General features: G+C 45.8%; 2 protein-coding genes and 1 non-coding gene across 4 annotated transcripts; 1 reads left to right on the top strand and 2 right to left on the bottom strand.

The window, feature by feature from the left end:
- Positions 1-3,228: 3,228 nt before the first annotated feature.
- LOC125521651 (protein NRT1/ PTR FAMILY 2.11) lies at positions 3,229-6,913 on the bottom strand. The gene is made up of 2 exons (XM_048686708.2): positions 6,667-6,913; positions 3,229-5,115 (listed from the first exon to the last, which is right to left on the bottom strand). The coding sequence occupies exons 1-2, from the start codon at positions 6,803-6,805 to the stop codon at positions 3,434-3,436; spliced, it is 1,821 nt and encodes a 606-aa protein (XP_048542665.1). The 5' UTR covers positions 6,806-6,913; the 3' UTR covers positions 3,229-3,433.
- A 5,307-nt stretch (positions 6,914-12,220) lies between these two features.
- Positions 12,221-16,289, top strand: LOC125522448 (putative methyltransferase At1g29790). Of its 2 annotated transcripts, none has more exons than XM_048687509.2 (2): positions 12,221-13,744; positions 14,686-16,289. In XM_048687509.2, exon 1 carries the CDS (start codon positions 12,342-12,344, stop codon positions 13,701-13,703), a length of 1,362 nt encoding a protein of 453 aa, XP_048543466.1. In that variant the 5' UTR covers positions 12,221-12,341; the 3' UTR covers positions 13,704-13,744; positions 14,686-16,289. The 2 variants fall into 2 exon arrangements, with proteins under 2 accessions (XP_048543466.1, XP_048543464.1); XM_048687507.2 differs by lacking the exon at positions 14,686-16,289 and adding an exon at positions 14,226-14,438 and having other exon boundaries at positions 12,222-13,744.
- Positions 16,290-16,646: 357 nt separating this feature from the next.
- Positions 16,647-16,719, bottom strand: TRNAA-AGC (transfer RNA alanine (anticodon AGC)). The gene has a single exon. It is a non-coding gene; the product is annotated as a tRNA-Ala (tRNA).
- Between the last annotated feature and the right edge of the window lie 997 nt (positions 16,720-17,716).

The raw sequence follows: 17,716 nt of genomic DNA, 5'->3' as shown, positions 1-17,716 counted from the left end.
CGGATCTGAATGTTGCAGACCCGTTGACTAAGCCTCTTCCACGAACAAAACATGATCAACACCAAAGCTCCATGGGTGTTAGAATCATTACTGTATAATCTAGATTATTGACTCTAGTGCAAGTGGGAGACTGAAGGAAATATGCCCTAGAGGCAATAATAAAGTTATTATTTATTTCCTTAAAATCATGATAAGTGTTTATTATTCATGCTAGAATTGTATTAACCGGAAACATAATACATGTGTGAATACATAGACAAAACAGAGTGTCACTAGTATGCCTCTACTAGACTAGCTCGTTGATCAAAGATGGTTATGTTTCCTAACCATGAACAAAGAGTTGTTATTTGATTAACGAGGTCACATCATTAGTTGAATGATCTGATTGACATGACCCATTCCATTAGCTTAGCACCCGATCGTTTAGTATGTTGCTATTGCTTTCTTCATGACTTATACATGTTCCTATAACTATGAGATTATGCAACTCCCGTTTACCGGAGGAACACTTTGGGTACTACCAAACGTCACAACGTAACTGGGTGATTATAAAGGAGTACTACAGGTGTCTCCAATGGTGGATGTTGGGTTGGCGTATTTCGAGATTAGGGTTTGTCACTCCGATTGTCGGAGAGGTATCTCTGGGCCCTCTCGGTAATACACATCACATAAGCCTTGCAAGCATAATAACTAAGATGTTAGTTATGAGATGATGTATTACGGAACGAGTAAAGAGACTTGCCAGTAACGAGATTGAACTAGGTATTGGATACCGACGATCGAATCTCGGGCAAGTAACATACCGATGACAAAGGGAACAACGTATGTTGTTATGCGGTCTGACCGATAAAGATCTTCGTAGAATATGTAGGAGCCAATATGGGCATCCAGGTCCCGCTATTGGTTATTGACCGGAGACGTGTCTCGGTCATGTCTACATCGTTCTCGAACCGTAGGGTCCGCACGCTTAACGTTACGATGACAGTTATTATGAGTTTATGCATTTTGATGTACCGAAGGTAGTTCGGAGTCCCGGATGTGATCACGGACATGACGAGGAGTCTCGAAATGGTCAAGACATAAAGATTGATATATTGGAAGCCTATGTTTGGACATCGGAAGTGTTCCGGGTGAAATCGGGATTTTACCGGATTACCGGGAGGGTTACCGGACCCCCCCCGGGAGCCAAATGGGCCAACATGGGCCTTAGTGGAAAGGTGAGAGGGCAGCCCACATAGGGCTGCGCCTCCCCCCCTCTCCCTAGTCCTATTAGGACTAGGAGAGGGGCCGGCCACCTCTCTCTTCTCTTCCCCTTTGGGGAATCCTATTAGGAATAGGATTGGGGGGGGGGGGAGGGGGAGCCCTACTCCCGGTAGGAGTAGAACTCCTCCTGCGCCTCCTAGCTTGGCCGGCCAGCCTCCCCCCTTTCATCCTTTATATACGGGGGCAGGGGGCACCTCTAGACACACAAGTTGATCCTTGAGATCGTTCCTTAGCCGTGTGCGGTGCCCCCTGCCACCAAATTCCACCTCGATCATACCGTTGTAGTGCTTAGGCGAAGCCCTGCGTCGGTAGTACATCAAGATCGTCACCACGCCGTCGTGCTGACGGAACTCCTCCCCGAAGCTTTGCTGGATCGGAGCCCGGGGATCGTCATCGAGCTGTACGTGTGCTAAGAACTCGGAGGTGCCGGAGTAACGGTGCTTGGATCGGTCGGATCGGGAAGAAGACGTACGACTACTTCCTCTACGTTGTGTGATCGCTTCCGCAGTCGGTCTGCGTTGGTACGTAGACAACACTCTCCCCTCTCGTTGCTATGCATCACCATGATCTTGCGTGTGCGTAGGAAAATTTTGAAATTACTACGTTCCCCATCAAAAACAAGGTACCATCTCAACGAGTTCTCTGGTAAGAACTATGCTAGGACTGCACATGAGCTGTTTAATCTCAGACACTCCAGCCTTAGAGTAACTGTTGAGAGGGCATTTGGAGCTCTGAAGAATAGGTTTAAGATCCTGGATCAGAAGCTACTCCACCCATACTCCACTCAAGTTAAGCTAGTTCTTGCTTGTTGCATTCTGCATAAGTGGATCCTCCAGTGGGGTTTTGATGAACACGTGGCTGAGGAGGAAGATGTCGAGCCTGACGATGTTGTTAGCTCCGGCCATGTGTGTGGAGGCATTTGAAAATGACGCTTGGAAGGACAAAAGGTTGAAGTGGGCAGAGACGATGTGGCTTAACAGAGGTCAGTGCAGGATTTGAAAAGGATGGAAGAAGAACAAGAAGCAGCAGCAGTAGCAGAAGCAGAAGCAGAAGTAGAAGAAGAGGAAGAGGAAGAGGATGATCTAGTAGCATCGATGAACTATCCCCTATTTAGCCAATGGTTCTTAATAATTTGAACTATCATTTGGTAGTAGTTACGATGAACTGTCATTCGTTTAAGTAGGTGGTGCTACATGTTCAGATTCTGTGTGGTAAGCTCGCCACTAGTTAGAAGTGGTGACAATACCTTCTGCAGGTTGCAACCAAACACCATGTCATATGTGCGCCTAATACAATGTGGGCAACCAAACGTCGAGTCAAAAATGGTTGTCTTATGCAACTAGGGACATGCAGGCAACCAAACTATGTGCATCTGGGTTTTTTTGACCTACATCCTCTCAAACCGGCTCAATAAAACAAGGCTCGTCGGGCCAGGCTGAATCAGCAATATAACCAAACACGCCCAAAGCATCCTGATCCAGCACGCTGCTGCTACTCCTCGTCTCCTCCGACCATCTCTGCTGTCTGCAAACGTAGGAATCGTCTTGGCTTTGCATGGTTGCTCAAGCTCAACGATGACACGCCAAAGACTCGACAGGTCAACTTATTCATATACGAAAGACTCGGCAGCCAAGTCGCGCTGCTGCACTGCAGCTAGCTGATCGTTCGTGACACTGACGCATGCAAGCGATGGTAAATATTAATGTTGGAGCTGCCTCTCTATGTTGTGATGCTCTGCTCTTGCATGCCATCTTCTGTATCTAAATAGCTAGCCCTCACTAATTATTTCACGAGAAAAAGTCCACACTCACTATCATATGTCTCGCAACATGTAAGCATGACACTTCATCATGAAACATGCATGAAAAAGGACCTATCTCCACATGCGAATTTCTATTCTATTATTCTATTTATATTAAGAAAACATTTTACAACTATATAGTGATCAAACATAATAAATTATATGAAGTTTCAGTTTTATTCTTTTATATATGTTTCATACAGTGAATCACATTGAGATATGTTGCAAAATATTTCCGCAACAACCTGCGGGGTATCATCTAGTTTCTTGAATGCCTGGTGCATCATTCTACTATCATCGTATACAATACATACATACATGTCCAGTCATAATCTACCAATCCATGCATCACGGCCTATAATAACTAAGCTAAACCGGCGCCGAACTCGCGGACTTCTGCGGTCTTCCTTCGACGAGCTCGACGTCATCGCCGGCATGGGAGCCGTCGCCGTCGTCATCGTTGTCGTCGGACTCCTTGGACCTGTACCACCGTGCGCAGACAACGAAGTATACGAGGTTGACGGCGGCGATGGTGGCGGTGACAAGGTAGAACAGGTCGACCCTACCCTGGTCCAGGTCCTGCGCCAGCCAATCGGGCTCCCCGTCCCGCCCCCTCGTCGCCCGGTGCACCACCGTCACCATCACCCCGCTGGCGTAGCTCGCGAGGGCGAACCCCAGGCAGTAGAGCGCCCCGGCCACGCTCCGCATGTTCTCCGGGAACTGCCGGTAGAAGAACTCGAGCTGCCCGATGCCGCCGAACGCCTCCGACAAGCCCGCCAGCAGCAGCTGCGGCACCAGCCAGAAGCACGACGTCATGGCGGTCCGGCGCCGTCGTCGGTGCTCCACGGCCGCCGACACCAGCATCGTCGCGACGGAGAGCGCCAGCCCGACGCCGATGCGCTGGAGCAGGGTGATGCCGCCCTCGTGCTTGGTGAAGCGGCGGAGCGCCGGCACCACCAGCCGGTCGTACACGGGTATCCATAGAGTGAGGGAGAGCATGGAGAAGACGATGAAGGAGCCTTGCGGGATCTCGAAGCTGCTGGCGCTGCTGATCCGGCGATCGGTTTGTGCTGCTTGGAGCACGACGTAGGTGCCAAGCTGGGTCAGCACCACGAAGTAGACGATGCCCGACGACCACACCGGGATGATGCGCGCTAAGCACTTCACCTCCTCCACCTGTTGTATCGTGCACAACCTCCATTGGTTCACTGGCGTCTTCTCGTCAGAGCAGAGCGCGTCCTCAGGGGTCCGCATGGCCGCCTTGTCGAGGCATGTGAACTGGTCGGTGTAGGCCAGCTTGGAGACAAGCTTGCTCCGGTGCGGTGGGTCGAACAGCTCGGCGACGCTACGAGCTCGCCGGAGGTGGCGCTTGCGGGCGGCGGCGACGAGGACCTGTGCAAAGCTAGTCAAGGGGCTGCCCTCGGGGCGGACACGAACATAGAGGCGGGTGCCCATGAAGAAGACGACACATGAGATGCCCATGAGCACGGCGGGGACGGCGAGCCCCAGCGCCCAGTTGACGTTGCTCTGGAGGTAGATGATGACGGTGGCAGAGAGCATGATGGCGATGGTGAAAGTAAAGTAGTACCAGTTGAAGAAGCTGGCGATGCCGCGACGTCCGTCGGCGGTGCGCGGGTCAAACTGGTCTGCCCCAAAGGCGAGGCTGCAGGGCCGAACGCCGCTGGCGCCGACGACCAGGAAGAAGAAGGAGGCCAGGAGAGCGGCGAAGTGGGAGGCGGACGGGCCCTGGCACTGTTGTTGCCCTTTGGATGCGTTGCAGGTGGGAGGGTGGAGGGAGGGGAGCGCGGCGGTGAGGGTGAGCAGGAGCATGCCGAGGAAGGAAGCGATGATGGAGATGGCAATGGTGGTGTAGCGGCCTAGGTAGGTGTCGCTGACGAAGGCGCCGAGGACGGTGGCGAGGTTGCTGGTGCCGGAGAAGACGTTGAGGAGGGTGGCGGCGCTGACGCTCTGCATGTGATACACCGTCGTCAGGTACACCAGCATGTTGGACAGCGTCCCGATGGTGCCAAGCTTCTCGAACGTCTCGTTCCCTGCAACAAACATGTCATTCGCTGTTACATAATTGCATGATCCCAGTCAAATCCCAAAATTTTAATGTAACCACCGGTTGTGTAGCTAGCTAATCCATCAATATCGTCACAAGCTACTTACTTTCAAAATTAAATCCATAAATAAAACTTAATTGATTACTTTTTTATTAGAAGTCAGTTGCCATTTGCCAAAGTTTGTCCAAGTTGCATCAAACATTTGTCACTATATTTTGTGGACTTTGAGCACGAAAGCTTTGCTTTGCTCTAAGACTTGCTTCTTTTTTTTGCGGATTCTAAGACTTGCTTTTACTTAATTAGCTTACGAAACTTCCCAAATATGGCCAGCATAAGAATTATATTAATGATATAAAACATTAAAATAATTACCAATGAATCTCCGGCAGATAAATACTATAAGCAATCCCTGCTTGAGTCTGCAATATTACTCTCATAATCAAACATCACCGTCTAGAAGGGAGGGAAAGAGCATAACATGTCACTGCATTCATTTTTCCCTGCCTAAAAACTTAAGGTTCCATATTAAGTTCCTTCTTCGTCCTCTGTCCCCAACCCACCTTTGTTTCTGGTTTTGTCGATTTTTTCGTCGAGTTTTCTTGTTTTTCCTACCCAAAAAATAAGTAAGGTTCTTTTGTCCTCCCTCTCCACCTTGCCTTCGTTTTCGGTTTTGTCGATTTTTCGAATGGGCTTTCTTTTCTTTCCTAACTAAAAATAAGCATGGTGTTTGTTTCTTTTGTCCATCCTCCCACCCCCACCTTTGTTTTCGGTCTTATCGATTTTTCCTCTTCTTTTATTGAAACCAGCTCTCAGCAGCCCCATGTCTCATTGGCTTAGCAAATAAAATCATGCTTTCTTTGCTAAGCCAATAAGTACCGATAATTATTAGTTAAAATTCATTTTTGGTACCGCGTGGGACACATGGTTAGCAAAATCAAAGTTCATATAAATTCATTTTTGGTACGTAACCAAGTTGGCCAGTAATTTATTTTGATTGCGTACAAAAAAAACTTGTGCATCCATTGCAATGCATGGGCAATTATGAATTATCTAGTATGGTTAAGAAACTAAAGCTTTTCTTCAATTGTGCGAAAAGAAAACGTTGCTCCAGAGAAAACAAAGAAGGCTCTCTGCTGTGAGAAAAAGAGGGTTTTCTCAACAACAAAATAGGCAAAGAATTTTATCAAAAAAATAGGCAAAGAAGCAATCCTAGGATTCCCATGAGTTTGTCCTTGGTGGTTGAAATTAGTGAATACAGGACCCAATGAGTGATTGAGTTGGATCCTTAGAACCTCAATTGATATTGATACGCACTCGATCCATTACTGTCTGCTTTTTCGGTCGGCTCATCAGATCGATCGGCAGGCAGGCCGAGAGCTTGCTAAGATCGATCCAGTACAACTAAAATAAGAGCAATCTCGCAGAGATCAAGCTATGCAGATTGCTACGCTACTGAGTTGAGCAGAGGGTGATCTGAGAGAAGATGTGGGCATATGCCATCTGCATGCAGAGGAAACAAACGGAGGTGGCAATCACCTATGACGTACGGCATGGCCTTCCATCCGCGGTGGTTGTGGACGGGCTCGGCGTCGGCGCCGTTGCCAGAGTCCTGCTCCTTCGTCGTCCCCTCCTCTTCCTCCTCCTCCTGTTGCTGCCGCCGAGGCTCAGCGTCCATCTCTTACTTGGAGCTGTGCAAGCATGAAACACACATAGAAACTGGAAGATGTGGGTAGGTGGCTAGCTAGTGTGCTTGCTGGCTGAAGATGCAGTGCAGGAAGCAGAGGAGGAGAGGCCGGCCGGCTTAAATAAGCCAACCACCGGCCAGACCGCCAGAGTGTAGGATCTTAACTGCTTGAAAGATACTGACAGAGTGCAAGAGTGTGGCGCCCACCTTTTTTTCAAGTGTCATTTTACATTGAGGCTTTGGGGCTTGATCAAAGCAAAATTACGACTTACTTTGACGTCACTTCTTGGCACTTGGAAGGCTCCGTAAAAAAGTGGTGGGAAAGTCGTGCCGGCACGGGCACCACTCAGAGGAAGGCCATGGCTTCGCTTACCATGCTTGTCTCATGGACCGTATGAAACGAAAGGAACGCAAGGGTCTTCCGCAACAAAAGCGCGCCACCAACCATTTTGCTCAACAACATCATGACGGAGGCAAATCTTTGGGTCACCGCCGGGGCTAAAAACCTAGGGTCACTCATGTCGCGAGAGTAATAATCCATGCCGTTGTTTTGGGTCGCTTGTAATAAACTCTATTCTCTTCTTAATTAATAGATGAGGCAAATCTTTTGCCTCCGTTTCGAAAAAAAAAGATACTGACACACACACATACCCCCCAAGCGACCGTAGCAAAGTTTTGTATTTCCAATTTGACTCCTGGGAACATATGTTCCTGCATGCCAGAAATGCTTGCATGAATGTAGAAAAAAAATACAAAAACATTACATATACATGTTCTTGTCCTTTGATTGTTTGTTTGCAATTTTTTTACATTCACTCAACTTTGTATTTTCCATTGAGGAAGCATAAGTGTTCTGTTTTGCATAAACAATTTCACAAACTGGCACAATGCCCGTGCGTTGCTACGAAGCTATAAAATGTCACTTCTTACGAGCATAATTTTGAGCTGGGATCATATTTTTGCATTTGTTATTTGTGCATTTTGCAAGTGTTCGTCTCACATGAAAGTAGTAGTGTACTTGTTTATTTGTTTTAGGTCTCACATGTGAGTAAAAATATATTTGTTTATTTATGTATCTTGGAGGGTTGTTAGTCCTACATGTGGGTAAGGGTGTAATTTTTATTGATCGATGAAGGTTGTTCATCCCACATGTGAACTCACCACCAACTTCAATTTTTATAAGTAGGAAAGATATAACACACACACACAGCCAAAACGCCATCCTCTCGCTCTCCCCCTCTCTCACACACACACAGTGAAACCTACTGTACATAAATGTAGAAAGGAACAGCCTGAGGTAAGTCCTCCATCTGATTTTGTGGAGCCATGGCCATAGCTGGAGCTCGAAGGCAAATAATTGGGGTTCATAATTTGCTTCATAAAAATGTGCGGTTGACGGTTTCTACATGCATGTTTGTGTGTGTGAATGAGAAGCACCCCATGTCGATTATCATTAGTTCAAACCAAAAAAACCATGCATAGAGGAGCTTGGGCCGAGCAGGGCAGCTGCAATCTATATTGGTGAGGCGTCTACATGTCCATGCCCACTGTGCATCACTCACTACCGTTGTGCACTCAATGCCTAGCAAGGGAATTCAGTCACAAGAAAAGTGCGCGCCTGTGTGATCTATATTAATTGCATGTTAATGCACACGTGCAACGCATGTTAATTTTAGGCAATATATTAATTGCATGTTAATATTAGGTATGTTATTATGTGTTAATCCTGTGATTAGTGTAATATTTGGTATGATATTAATTACACGTTAAACACATTTAACGCTTGCCATTGGAGCAGTCTAGGTCGTTGGATTGACTTAGTTCGATGGTCGAGATCAGTTGGAGCTGCCCCTTTGGGCCTTTTTATATTGGTATAGAGGTATAGATTAATTAACTAATTAGTCAATTAATGCCAGTAGCTAGATGCACCAAATTGGAAACACTGCTACATAACTACCTGTCTTGCAACAAATCACGGGCACCAACGGCGTCTGCAGTAGGTGTGTAATTTCATTTTACAAATCTTAGTTTCTGCTGGGTCCAATCAGCGATGGTTTTGCTCAACCATCCACCTTGCAATATTTTCATCCATACATGATCTTTCATGTATGCAACAGACCACCATTGCTTGAAACAAATCGTACAACAAAAAAACATCCACAACATATCCAACATAGAAGGCAAGGTTTGCAACAACGGGATAACAACTTTGTAGGATAACGCGTCCACTGCAAACTGTGATGCCCAAAATCATTGCAGCATGTGGCCTACATGTACACGGCCAAACCGATACATGTTTGTAGTGTACTGGAAAACCTTTCACAGCATAAAAAATCATCGATTTCACTAATTCCACACCAAGAATCAAATACTGGTGCTAGAAATGTTAACTAGTTGCATTTAACCATTGACATTGTTAAAAAATAACCCAATGCATACTTAGATGGGGTTGACAATGCTGCGAGTGGGAATGAAAACTTGGTTGACGGCGACAATGTTGCAAGTGCGCATGAAAACTCAAGATGGGGATGATAATAATTTGAGTGAGCCTGTACATGAGCCACCAACTTTATTTGTCAACGTTTATGATACATGCGATAATCTAGATGATAAAGCATGGGAAATTTAAGTTGAAAAGGGACCCAATTTTTTTACATTATTTAAATATACTCATTTTTTTATTAATGTTCATATATAGTTTATTTTTATCAATATTGTTTTATTACTTTATGTTTCACTTACATTTTAATTACTTTATTTACATTTTAATTATTTTTACTTTTTATTGTAATTTTTAAATATAGTTTAATTTAATTATTTTTATACACTTTATTTTATTTATATTTTTAATATATAGTTTATTTATTCCAATTTTTAGGTAATTTTCTATTCACTTTTTATTTTATTTGTTTTATTTAATTCATTTTTGTTTAGGTTTCATTTATTTCTGTTTATTTTTAATATTGTTGTTCTAATATATTTTTTAGATTTTATTTTTATATATAGTTTATTTTTTGGGTTGATTTTTTTACATTCTATTTTTTTGCTCTTAAGTATACTCAACAAAATTAAATAGTTGAAGACGATGGATCCCCGATCTTTCGACACTCTTGGCGAACATGGGCTCGCACAAGGGGCTCATGTTGATTCTACAAGCTCTGATGGGTCCTTTACCGGCCACACAGCTACTAGGTGAAGATCAGAAACTAAGAGGAGCTACTTAGGGAGAAAATTTTTGTGGACAAAGTGAAATTGTTTGAGGAACAAGGAGGCTGCCAATACTCTTACATATGAAAAGGTTAGTGGTTGCATGCGAGAACAAGCATGCCACCACTAGTATAAGTACCTACGGCGTGCATAGGAGTCATACACCACCACTAACTTATCTCTGGCCAGTACACCTGGTCCCACAAACTTGTGGCGTGTTACAAAAAGTCACGCCACCACAAAACTATAAAGGAGTGTCCCAAATATATCAACACCACTACTATTTGGAAAAAAAAATGACGGCATGGATAGCTGGCGCGCCAACAATTAAAGTTGTGGCTAACCATTTCTCTACTAGTGTCAAGTTAAAAACACATGATGTGAGAAGACCTAAGTTGAGTACTCAACAAATTATCAAGAGCTTTGACCAATGTGGTCCTAGAGAACCGACTTCAAATTCAAATTAATATACATGCAATTTTCATTTATATTTCTTAACACATGCAATATTTTGACTGTCTAGACCTTACGATGTTTGCAATGCTATGTGACTATATATTCTATGGTTTTGATGCTTATAGTTCTTGCCCCCTTCAATAAGGATTGGCCCTTTTCTTTTAAAAAAAGAATTGACCCTTTTTGTCTAAAACTGATTGAAAACTGGTTAAACTTAATTCAAACTCAAACTTCAATTCCAAGTAGATAGGTAGGGTTTTAGTCTTCGCAGGGGCGGTGTTTGGACGGATGGCGACACTTCTTCTTCGGGTCAGTCTTTCGGGCTCCGGTCCTCCTCAAGTTCGACTGTTGGGATGGATTAGACGGAGCTCAGGCGTAGATTCCTGCCAGCTCTTCAGGGCAACGAGGTTAGGTTTTTTTGTCATATTTGGTGTCAGGTTCTTCACATCTATTCAAGGATTCAACAACGACGACTGCGGCTCCGGGGCGCTGGTCCTTAGGGGGACGTGCATGCAGACTTTCCGGCTGTCATCGACAAGGTCAGGCTGGCTTTGGTCTGGGGGCGGCGACAGCGGCGCGTTGGCGACTCGTTCTGGCGGCGGCAATGGTCGTACGGTGGTCCACGGAGCTCAATGTAATTTTTATTATGTTTGAGGTGTTTTGTACTTTCGATGAATCTTTATAACAAAATATTGGAATCTCGTCACCTCGCCGGGAGCCGACGGCGGCGCCGCGTCCCTCCTGCCTGCCGCGCCCCTCCATACAAGCGCTGACCAGGTACTCCGCAATTGTTGATCCTCTTTCTCATCCCCGTCGTCCTAGGTAACCAAAAATAAAATATGTTATAGATTTATCATATGACAATAAATGAATTTGCCATGTGACCAAAATTGAATTTGCCGTTTTATGAATAGAAAGCCTATAGAAAAATAAAATGTTACTAATGTGCCATGTGACCAATATGAAATTTGCTACATGAACAAATATGTATTTGCCATGTTAGGGATATAGAGAAGAAAATTTTACCATTATGCATGGCAAATCTTGTATGAAAACCATTGCAAAAATTGTGGCAAATTTGCCATGGGGGAAACAACTAAAGTAGAGCACAATTTGCCATGGCAAAAATCAACAATGGTCATACTATGACATGGCAAAACTATGACAAAAATACTCATAGTTCTCAACCGACGTGGCAAAAACCTATGACAAAAACCATGACATGGCAAAACAGTAAAAACTCACGACAAAACTCTTGTGAATGGTGCGAAGGCAAGTGGATGCGTTGTGTTTTCCCCAATCAATTTAGTTTGCCCGACGTAGCTGCTGTCCTCTGCTAGAAGATTCACGCTCAAATCGATCGAACGGTTAAAAAGACGTTCGCCCCTGTTTCATCTCCTAAAATTCCGCGCTTGCAGTTTGGTCAAAAAAGTTAAACCTAATCCAACAAACAAATACGTGTGGTTGAGTTAGTTAGGTGGACAGTGGTACGCCAACCCACCAGAGTTCAAATCCTGGTGCTCGCATTATTCCTGGATTTATTTCAGGATTTCTGGCGATACGCTTTTAGTGGGAGGAAACGTTCCCGTCGACGACGAGGCGCCTACGGTGACTTTGTAAATCTCAAGATGATATGCCGGCTCAGTCTATCGAAGGTGCTCATAGGAGTAGGGTGAGTGTATGCGCATGTATATAAACGCTTGTGTCTATACTGATGCTAAAAAAAAATCCAACAAACAATACAAGGAATCTCTAAAAACTTTAAAAAATGAATTAGGCCAAACCTAGAACCTGATGTATTTTAGAACTAAAGAAATGTACTGTGTTTGGGATAACAAATAAATTAAGGTATCTACGAGACCGGATGTCGTACACAACGACAGCCCCCTCGGTCCTCGCTATCTCACTCCCCAGCCCCACTCCAGTCCACCCGCTCTCGCTGAGCAAGCCGGCGACCGGAGCAGAGCCCGAGATCCCTCGCCACCGCGCCGGGCCGGGGTTCCCACTAGCCGAGCTCGCAAAAGCCGCTGCCTTTCCTCCCTCTCCTCGCGCGCTCGGGGGAGCACCGGAGCCGGCGGCGCGCGCCATGGGGTCGGTGTCCCTGAAGCTGCCGGCGTCCCGCCGCCGCCACGGCGGGCCCCTCTCCTGCCTCTGCTCCCCGGCGCCGCTCAACCTCCTCATGCTGCTCTCCCTCCTCTGCACCAACCTCCTCGCCTTCTTCGCCTTCTTCGCGCCCCCTCCCCGCCACGACCCCGCCGCCGGCGCAACCCCCTCCTCCTCCGCCAACCTCTCCGCGCACGTCGCCGCCATCGCGCTCGAGATCGGCGGCGCGTCCTCCTCCTCCGGCGCCCGCCTCCCGGACGGCCTGCCCCCGGAGCTGCTCCTCTTCCTCACCCCGCACGCGCTGCCGCTCGGCCGCGACGCGCGGACGGGGCTCACCCACATGCCGGCCTCCGTCGCGGCGTCCTGCCTCCGGTCCCCGTCCGCGCTGGCGCTCCTCTCGGCCTTCATGTCCTACGCGCCCCACTCCGCCTGCCCGCGCAACGCCACCCTCCCGCGCCGCCTCGTCTCCAAGGGCTGCGAGCCGCTGCCCCGCCGCCGGTGCCTCTCCCGCGGGCCCCGTGCCCCGCTCCCGGCCTCCGGCATGGGCCTCGACCACCGCCGCTGGGCCGGCCCCGCGCGCGGCGGCCACGAGTTCCTCGCCGACGACGTGCTGCGCCTCAGCGCGTCCAAGATCCGGATCGGCCTCGACGTCGCCGGCGGCGCCGCCAACTTCGCGGCCCGGATGAGGGAGCGCGGGGTCACCGTCGTCACCTCCGTGCTCGACGGCGCCGGGAAACCGATGAACGAGTTCGTGGCGGCGAGGGGCCTGTTCCCGCTGCTGCTCTCGCCGGCGCACCGGTTCCCCTTCTACGACGGGGTGTTCGACCTGGTGCACGTCGGCACCGCGGCGCTGGACGAGGCCGGGGCCCCCGCGATGGGGCAGGCGGCGACGCCGGAGGCGCTGGAGTTCTTCATGTTCGACGTCGACCGGGTGCTGCGCGCCGGCGGGCTGCTCTGGATCGACAGCTACCTGTGCCAGATCGAGGAGAGGAGGCGAGCGGTTGCCAAGCTCATTGACAGGTTTGGTTACAAGAAGCTCAAGTGGGTCGCCGGAGAGAAGGCCGGCGGTGCGACAACATCAACCTACCTCTCCGCGGTGCTGCGAAAGCCGGCAAGAAGCTGAAATCATACAGAGGATGGCCCATCCGGGCTCCTTGATCGGAGGTACGACTGTACCTTCAAATTGTTTGTAGCTCGCAGAGTTTGATGAGGGGAATGTGAATGTGAATGCCGTATAGGTGCCACAGAATTTTTTAGATTACGGAAGAAACCGGTGCTACGGATTAGCTTGATTCCATTGGTTGTTGAATGTTGAGAGATAGTGACTGAAAATAACTGCAAGATTGTACAACTCTTCTACATTGGTTGTTGAATGTTGAGAGATAGTGACTGGAAATAACTGCAAGATTGTACTCCCTCCGATTCATATTACTTGTCGCTCAAATGGAAGTATCTAGATGTATTTCAGTGCTAGATACATCCATTTGAGTGACACGAAATATGGATCAGAGGGAGTTTCTACATTTGTTGATGCTATTAGGTCGGACACAAGCCGTGCAGTGCTACTTTTGTTGCTCTATTGGTGAATTGCAATTTGTGGAAGAGGTTGGCAAATGGTGTAAACTGTACTGATCTTCCATTTCAGGAAGAACGCGAAATTAATTGACGCTGTTCGAATCGAGCTAGCTACCCATGATATGGTCCATCCAGGTCTATCATTGATATTATGTTGTGCAGCTCCTTTCAATCCAACTGTCTATCATTAATTCCCATCTAGCTTATGCAAAACTGTAAGCAAAATAGTCCGACAATTGTTTATCGTATTTATCACAATAATTATTAACTGACAAAATTATTGGCATCTTGTGCTTGAAGCTTGATTACGAATAGTTTTTATTTTCTGAAACAATATATGTTTTGCGCTAATTTGCGTGTCATGCGAAAAATATCATGTCATATTTTGTTGTTTTTCTATTTGACACTGGCCTACAGATATGAATTCATTATAGTTAGTTGTATGAGTTTACCATGTATCAGAGTTATTATATGAGCTGTTCCTGTCCAATTGTCCTAAATTATAGCAACACCATGTCCATATGGATCAGGTTATTACGGTGCTTTGCTTCTTCTGGAGCGGGGGAAACACAACCGATTTTTATCATCAGAAACCAATCAAAATATAGTTGTCGGTGCATTTCATACAGCCATAGCATCACTGATTTTCAGTCTTCGGATTTCTGATGGTCTAAGGCGTCTAGAAAAGGAGGATACACTATATCTCCGAAGTACATGTGAAGTTTTCTTAACCGCAGACTGAAGAGTTGCCATGTAAAAGTTTTTTGCCGAACATAAAACTATCAATTCTAGGAGCACCATCTGATGAAATCAGGGATTTCTGCGCTTTCCTTCCCTGTACATACACAATCTGCTTACCTACAAAATGAAGGTCAGGATGAGTGAATGACTGTTTCAGCCGGGAGCAGCCCTTCCTTCTTGGAATGTAAATTATGAGCTTCCACATACACATCTCCTCCAAAGTGTAAAGGCTGCCTGAAATGCTGCATTGTTACCGTTATGCGACGTACATCATGTTAAGGCTATATAGAACTGTTATAATGTTCCCCCCCTGTTTGCTCTCAGTCTTCGTTGTTACTAGGGAGTGGTTGCAGTTTGAAATGCTAATTCCTTGGTGAGGATTTGTGGCATTTTAGTCGGTGAAATGGTTCGTGGCTTCATATTTTTGATCTTTCATGTTCAGTGCACACATTGGTCCTACTGATTTTGGCAACTGGGTAGGAATAAGTTATGAATTTTGGTTGATCGGCTTTCACCACTTGGCAGAAAAAAGGTTGGTACTTCGGTGATATAAATCTTGTATAAGTGTTGCTAGCTGGGGGTCTTTCTTTGCTGCTGCTTCTGTGACAAGGTTTGTGTTGGCCGGCGTTAATTTTCTGTGACAAGGTTAATTTTCTGTAAGGTTCCATGTCTTTTTGTTTTTGTTCATCATGGTGGAACCTAGTTTGTTCCTTTTACCCCCCAAAAAATGGACCAGGTATAAATGTGTTAATTCCCAGTTCATCTTTATCTGGTTGAAGATTTGTAGCTTGCATGGTGACAGTTTCACCATGGTGTTTCCATTATTTATGTATCTTCAGTCTTCACCATGTTATGTTCTGCTGGAAGGCTGGTATTAGACGGCGTTAATTTTCTGTAAGGATGCTGTTGCATGTCTCTTGTGTTGTTAGTTTACCAAAAAGAAAGAGAGGGCCACTCATGGACCAGGTGAATGTGCTAATTCAGCAATTTCAGTGATCTTTCTCTTGTTGTTTACTTCAGAGATGGTGAGCATTAGATTGACCATTCGTTTGGGAATGTTCAACATTTCGGAAACTAAAATTATCAGAAGTACTTCACACACGATGCTTTGGTGAATGATACTGGAACGATGCCCAATCGAACCGACTGGAGCTGTTTAGCCTTGGCCTTGGACGGATAGGATATGACATGTCGTCTGTATTTCGTCTGGGAGTGTCGTGTGTGAAGCAGTGCTGCTCTAAAATTATTGATGGATACTGTAATCTGGAGCCTTTTTTTTTTAAATCCTGGAATGTTGCGACTGTCTCTTGATGTGGATGCTGAATTGGCGAGATTGATTGGCTTTTTTTTGGACATTCGATTTGACTGAATAAATTTGTTGACCAGTGTTTTTGTTCATCATAGTGTAACCTGGTCTTGTTCCTTTTACCATTAGTGTGCTGATTCCTAGTCCATCTTTATCTGGATGAAGTTTTGTAGGTTGTTTTGGTGACAGTTTCACCATGATGTTTCCATTATTTTTACCAATAAAAAAATGATGATAATTTAGCTGATTCAGATGGCGACAATTTCCACAGCAACACCTCGAGAAGTCGAGATGTATAAAAGAACTTAAACTTACAAAAAGATTAAGGTGCGAATCCAGGGAATTAAACTTACAAAAAGATAAAAAAAAATGAGAAGAAATGCGCATCCACTAGATTCTAAAGTATTCAGATTTGCAAAAAGGAAGCGAAACCTTAAAAAGTATTGGAGAAGTGGGGTATCGATCCCCATACCTCTCGCATGCTAAGCGAGCGCTCTACCATCTGAGCTACATCCCCTTGTATGCTGTTAATGGTAATCTAGGAACTCATCTAAGCAATGTAAGGTCCATGCAAGAACCATGTTATGTTAACCAAAGCAGGTGCAAAACTGCAAATGGAGGTCAGTTTGGATTGTTGGTCCTGTCCGAGAACCAGACCAAACCCTCATTGCTGCGAAACCACCCTCCCAAACGCTAGAGGGCAGTTTGTGCCGCTTTTTTTTAGCATCAATTTTTTTGCGACAGTTTTTTTTAGCATCAATTGACAGAGGAGAGGCTCCTATTGACTTTGTAAATTATTAATAACTAAGGTATACAAGTGTGTTACATGGTGTTCCACTGTCTAAAATCTTCACACCATCCACCCTCCAGCACCAAGTACTGTTAAGTGTGTGTGAAGACAAAGAGAAGAGCCAACTAGTGCTAAGTTACAAGGTTTGAAAAAGTTTCTACGGTGATGATTACCTGATTTTAAAGCCTTCAATAGTATATATGTTGTGTCCCTGCTAAAAAAATAGTACATATGCTGTGCGGAAGATAAGAGACGTCAACGATATGTAAGATCAAATGTGTTCTAGATCAATGATGTAGACTGCTATTTGTATAGGGCCAACACAGTTCGTAAGAGGGGGGAAGGGGGGGGGGAGCCGCGGGTGAATGGTTGCGTCCTTTGCCAGGTTCTACTTACTCTTGAAGGTTCCATGGAAATATGGATTAATAATAACTAAAATGGGCTATTTACTCCTAACAACATGTAAACATTATAAACATGTGTTTAGTTCAAATCAGTTGGTTCAAATATACTTAAAATGGAAAATACAAAGTGTTCACTTTGATCGTAGTCAAATTCTATTAAGCAAACCAGAGTACAAACACACTTGAGAAATAAAGAAACCACGTCGAGGTCCACACAGGATGACCATCTTCATCCTCTCGAACATGACAACACCCAGTGGCATGCCTCTCCAATGCTAGAGCTAGCCAGCCTATCGATGTTGATCGTGGATAGGAAGTCA

This window comes from Triticum urartu, chromosome 7A, assembly GCF_056163025.1.
Source record: "Triticum urartu cultivar PI428250 chromosome 7A, HENAU_Tu73, whole genome shotgun sequence".
Classification (NCBI taxonomy): Eukaryota; Viridiplantae; Streptophyta; class Magnoliopsida; order Poales; family Poaceae; genus Triticum; species Triticum urartu.
The sequence above is the reverse complement of the archived record's forward strand: the minus strand, read 5'-3'. Positions and strand labels throughout refer to the sequence as shown.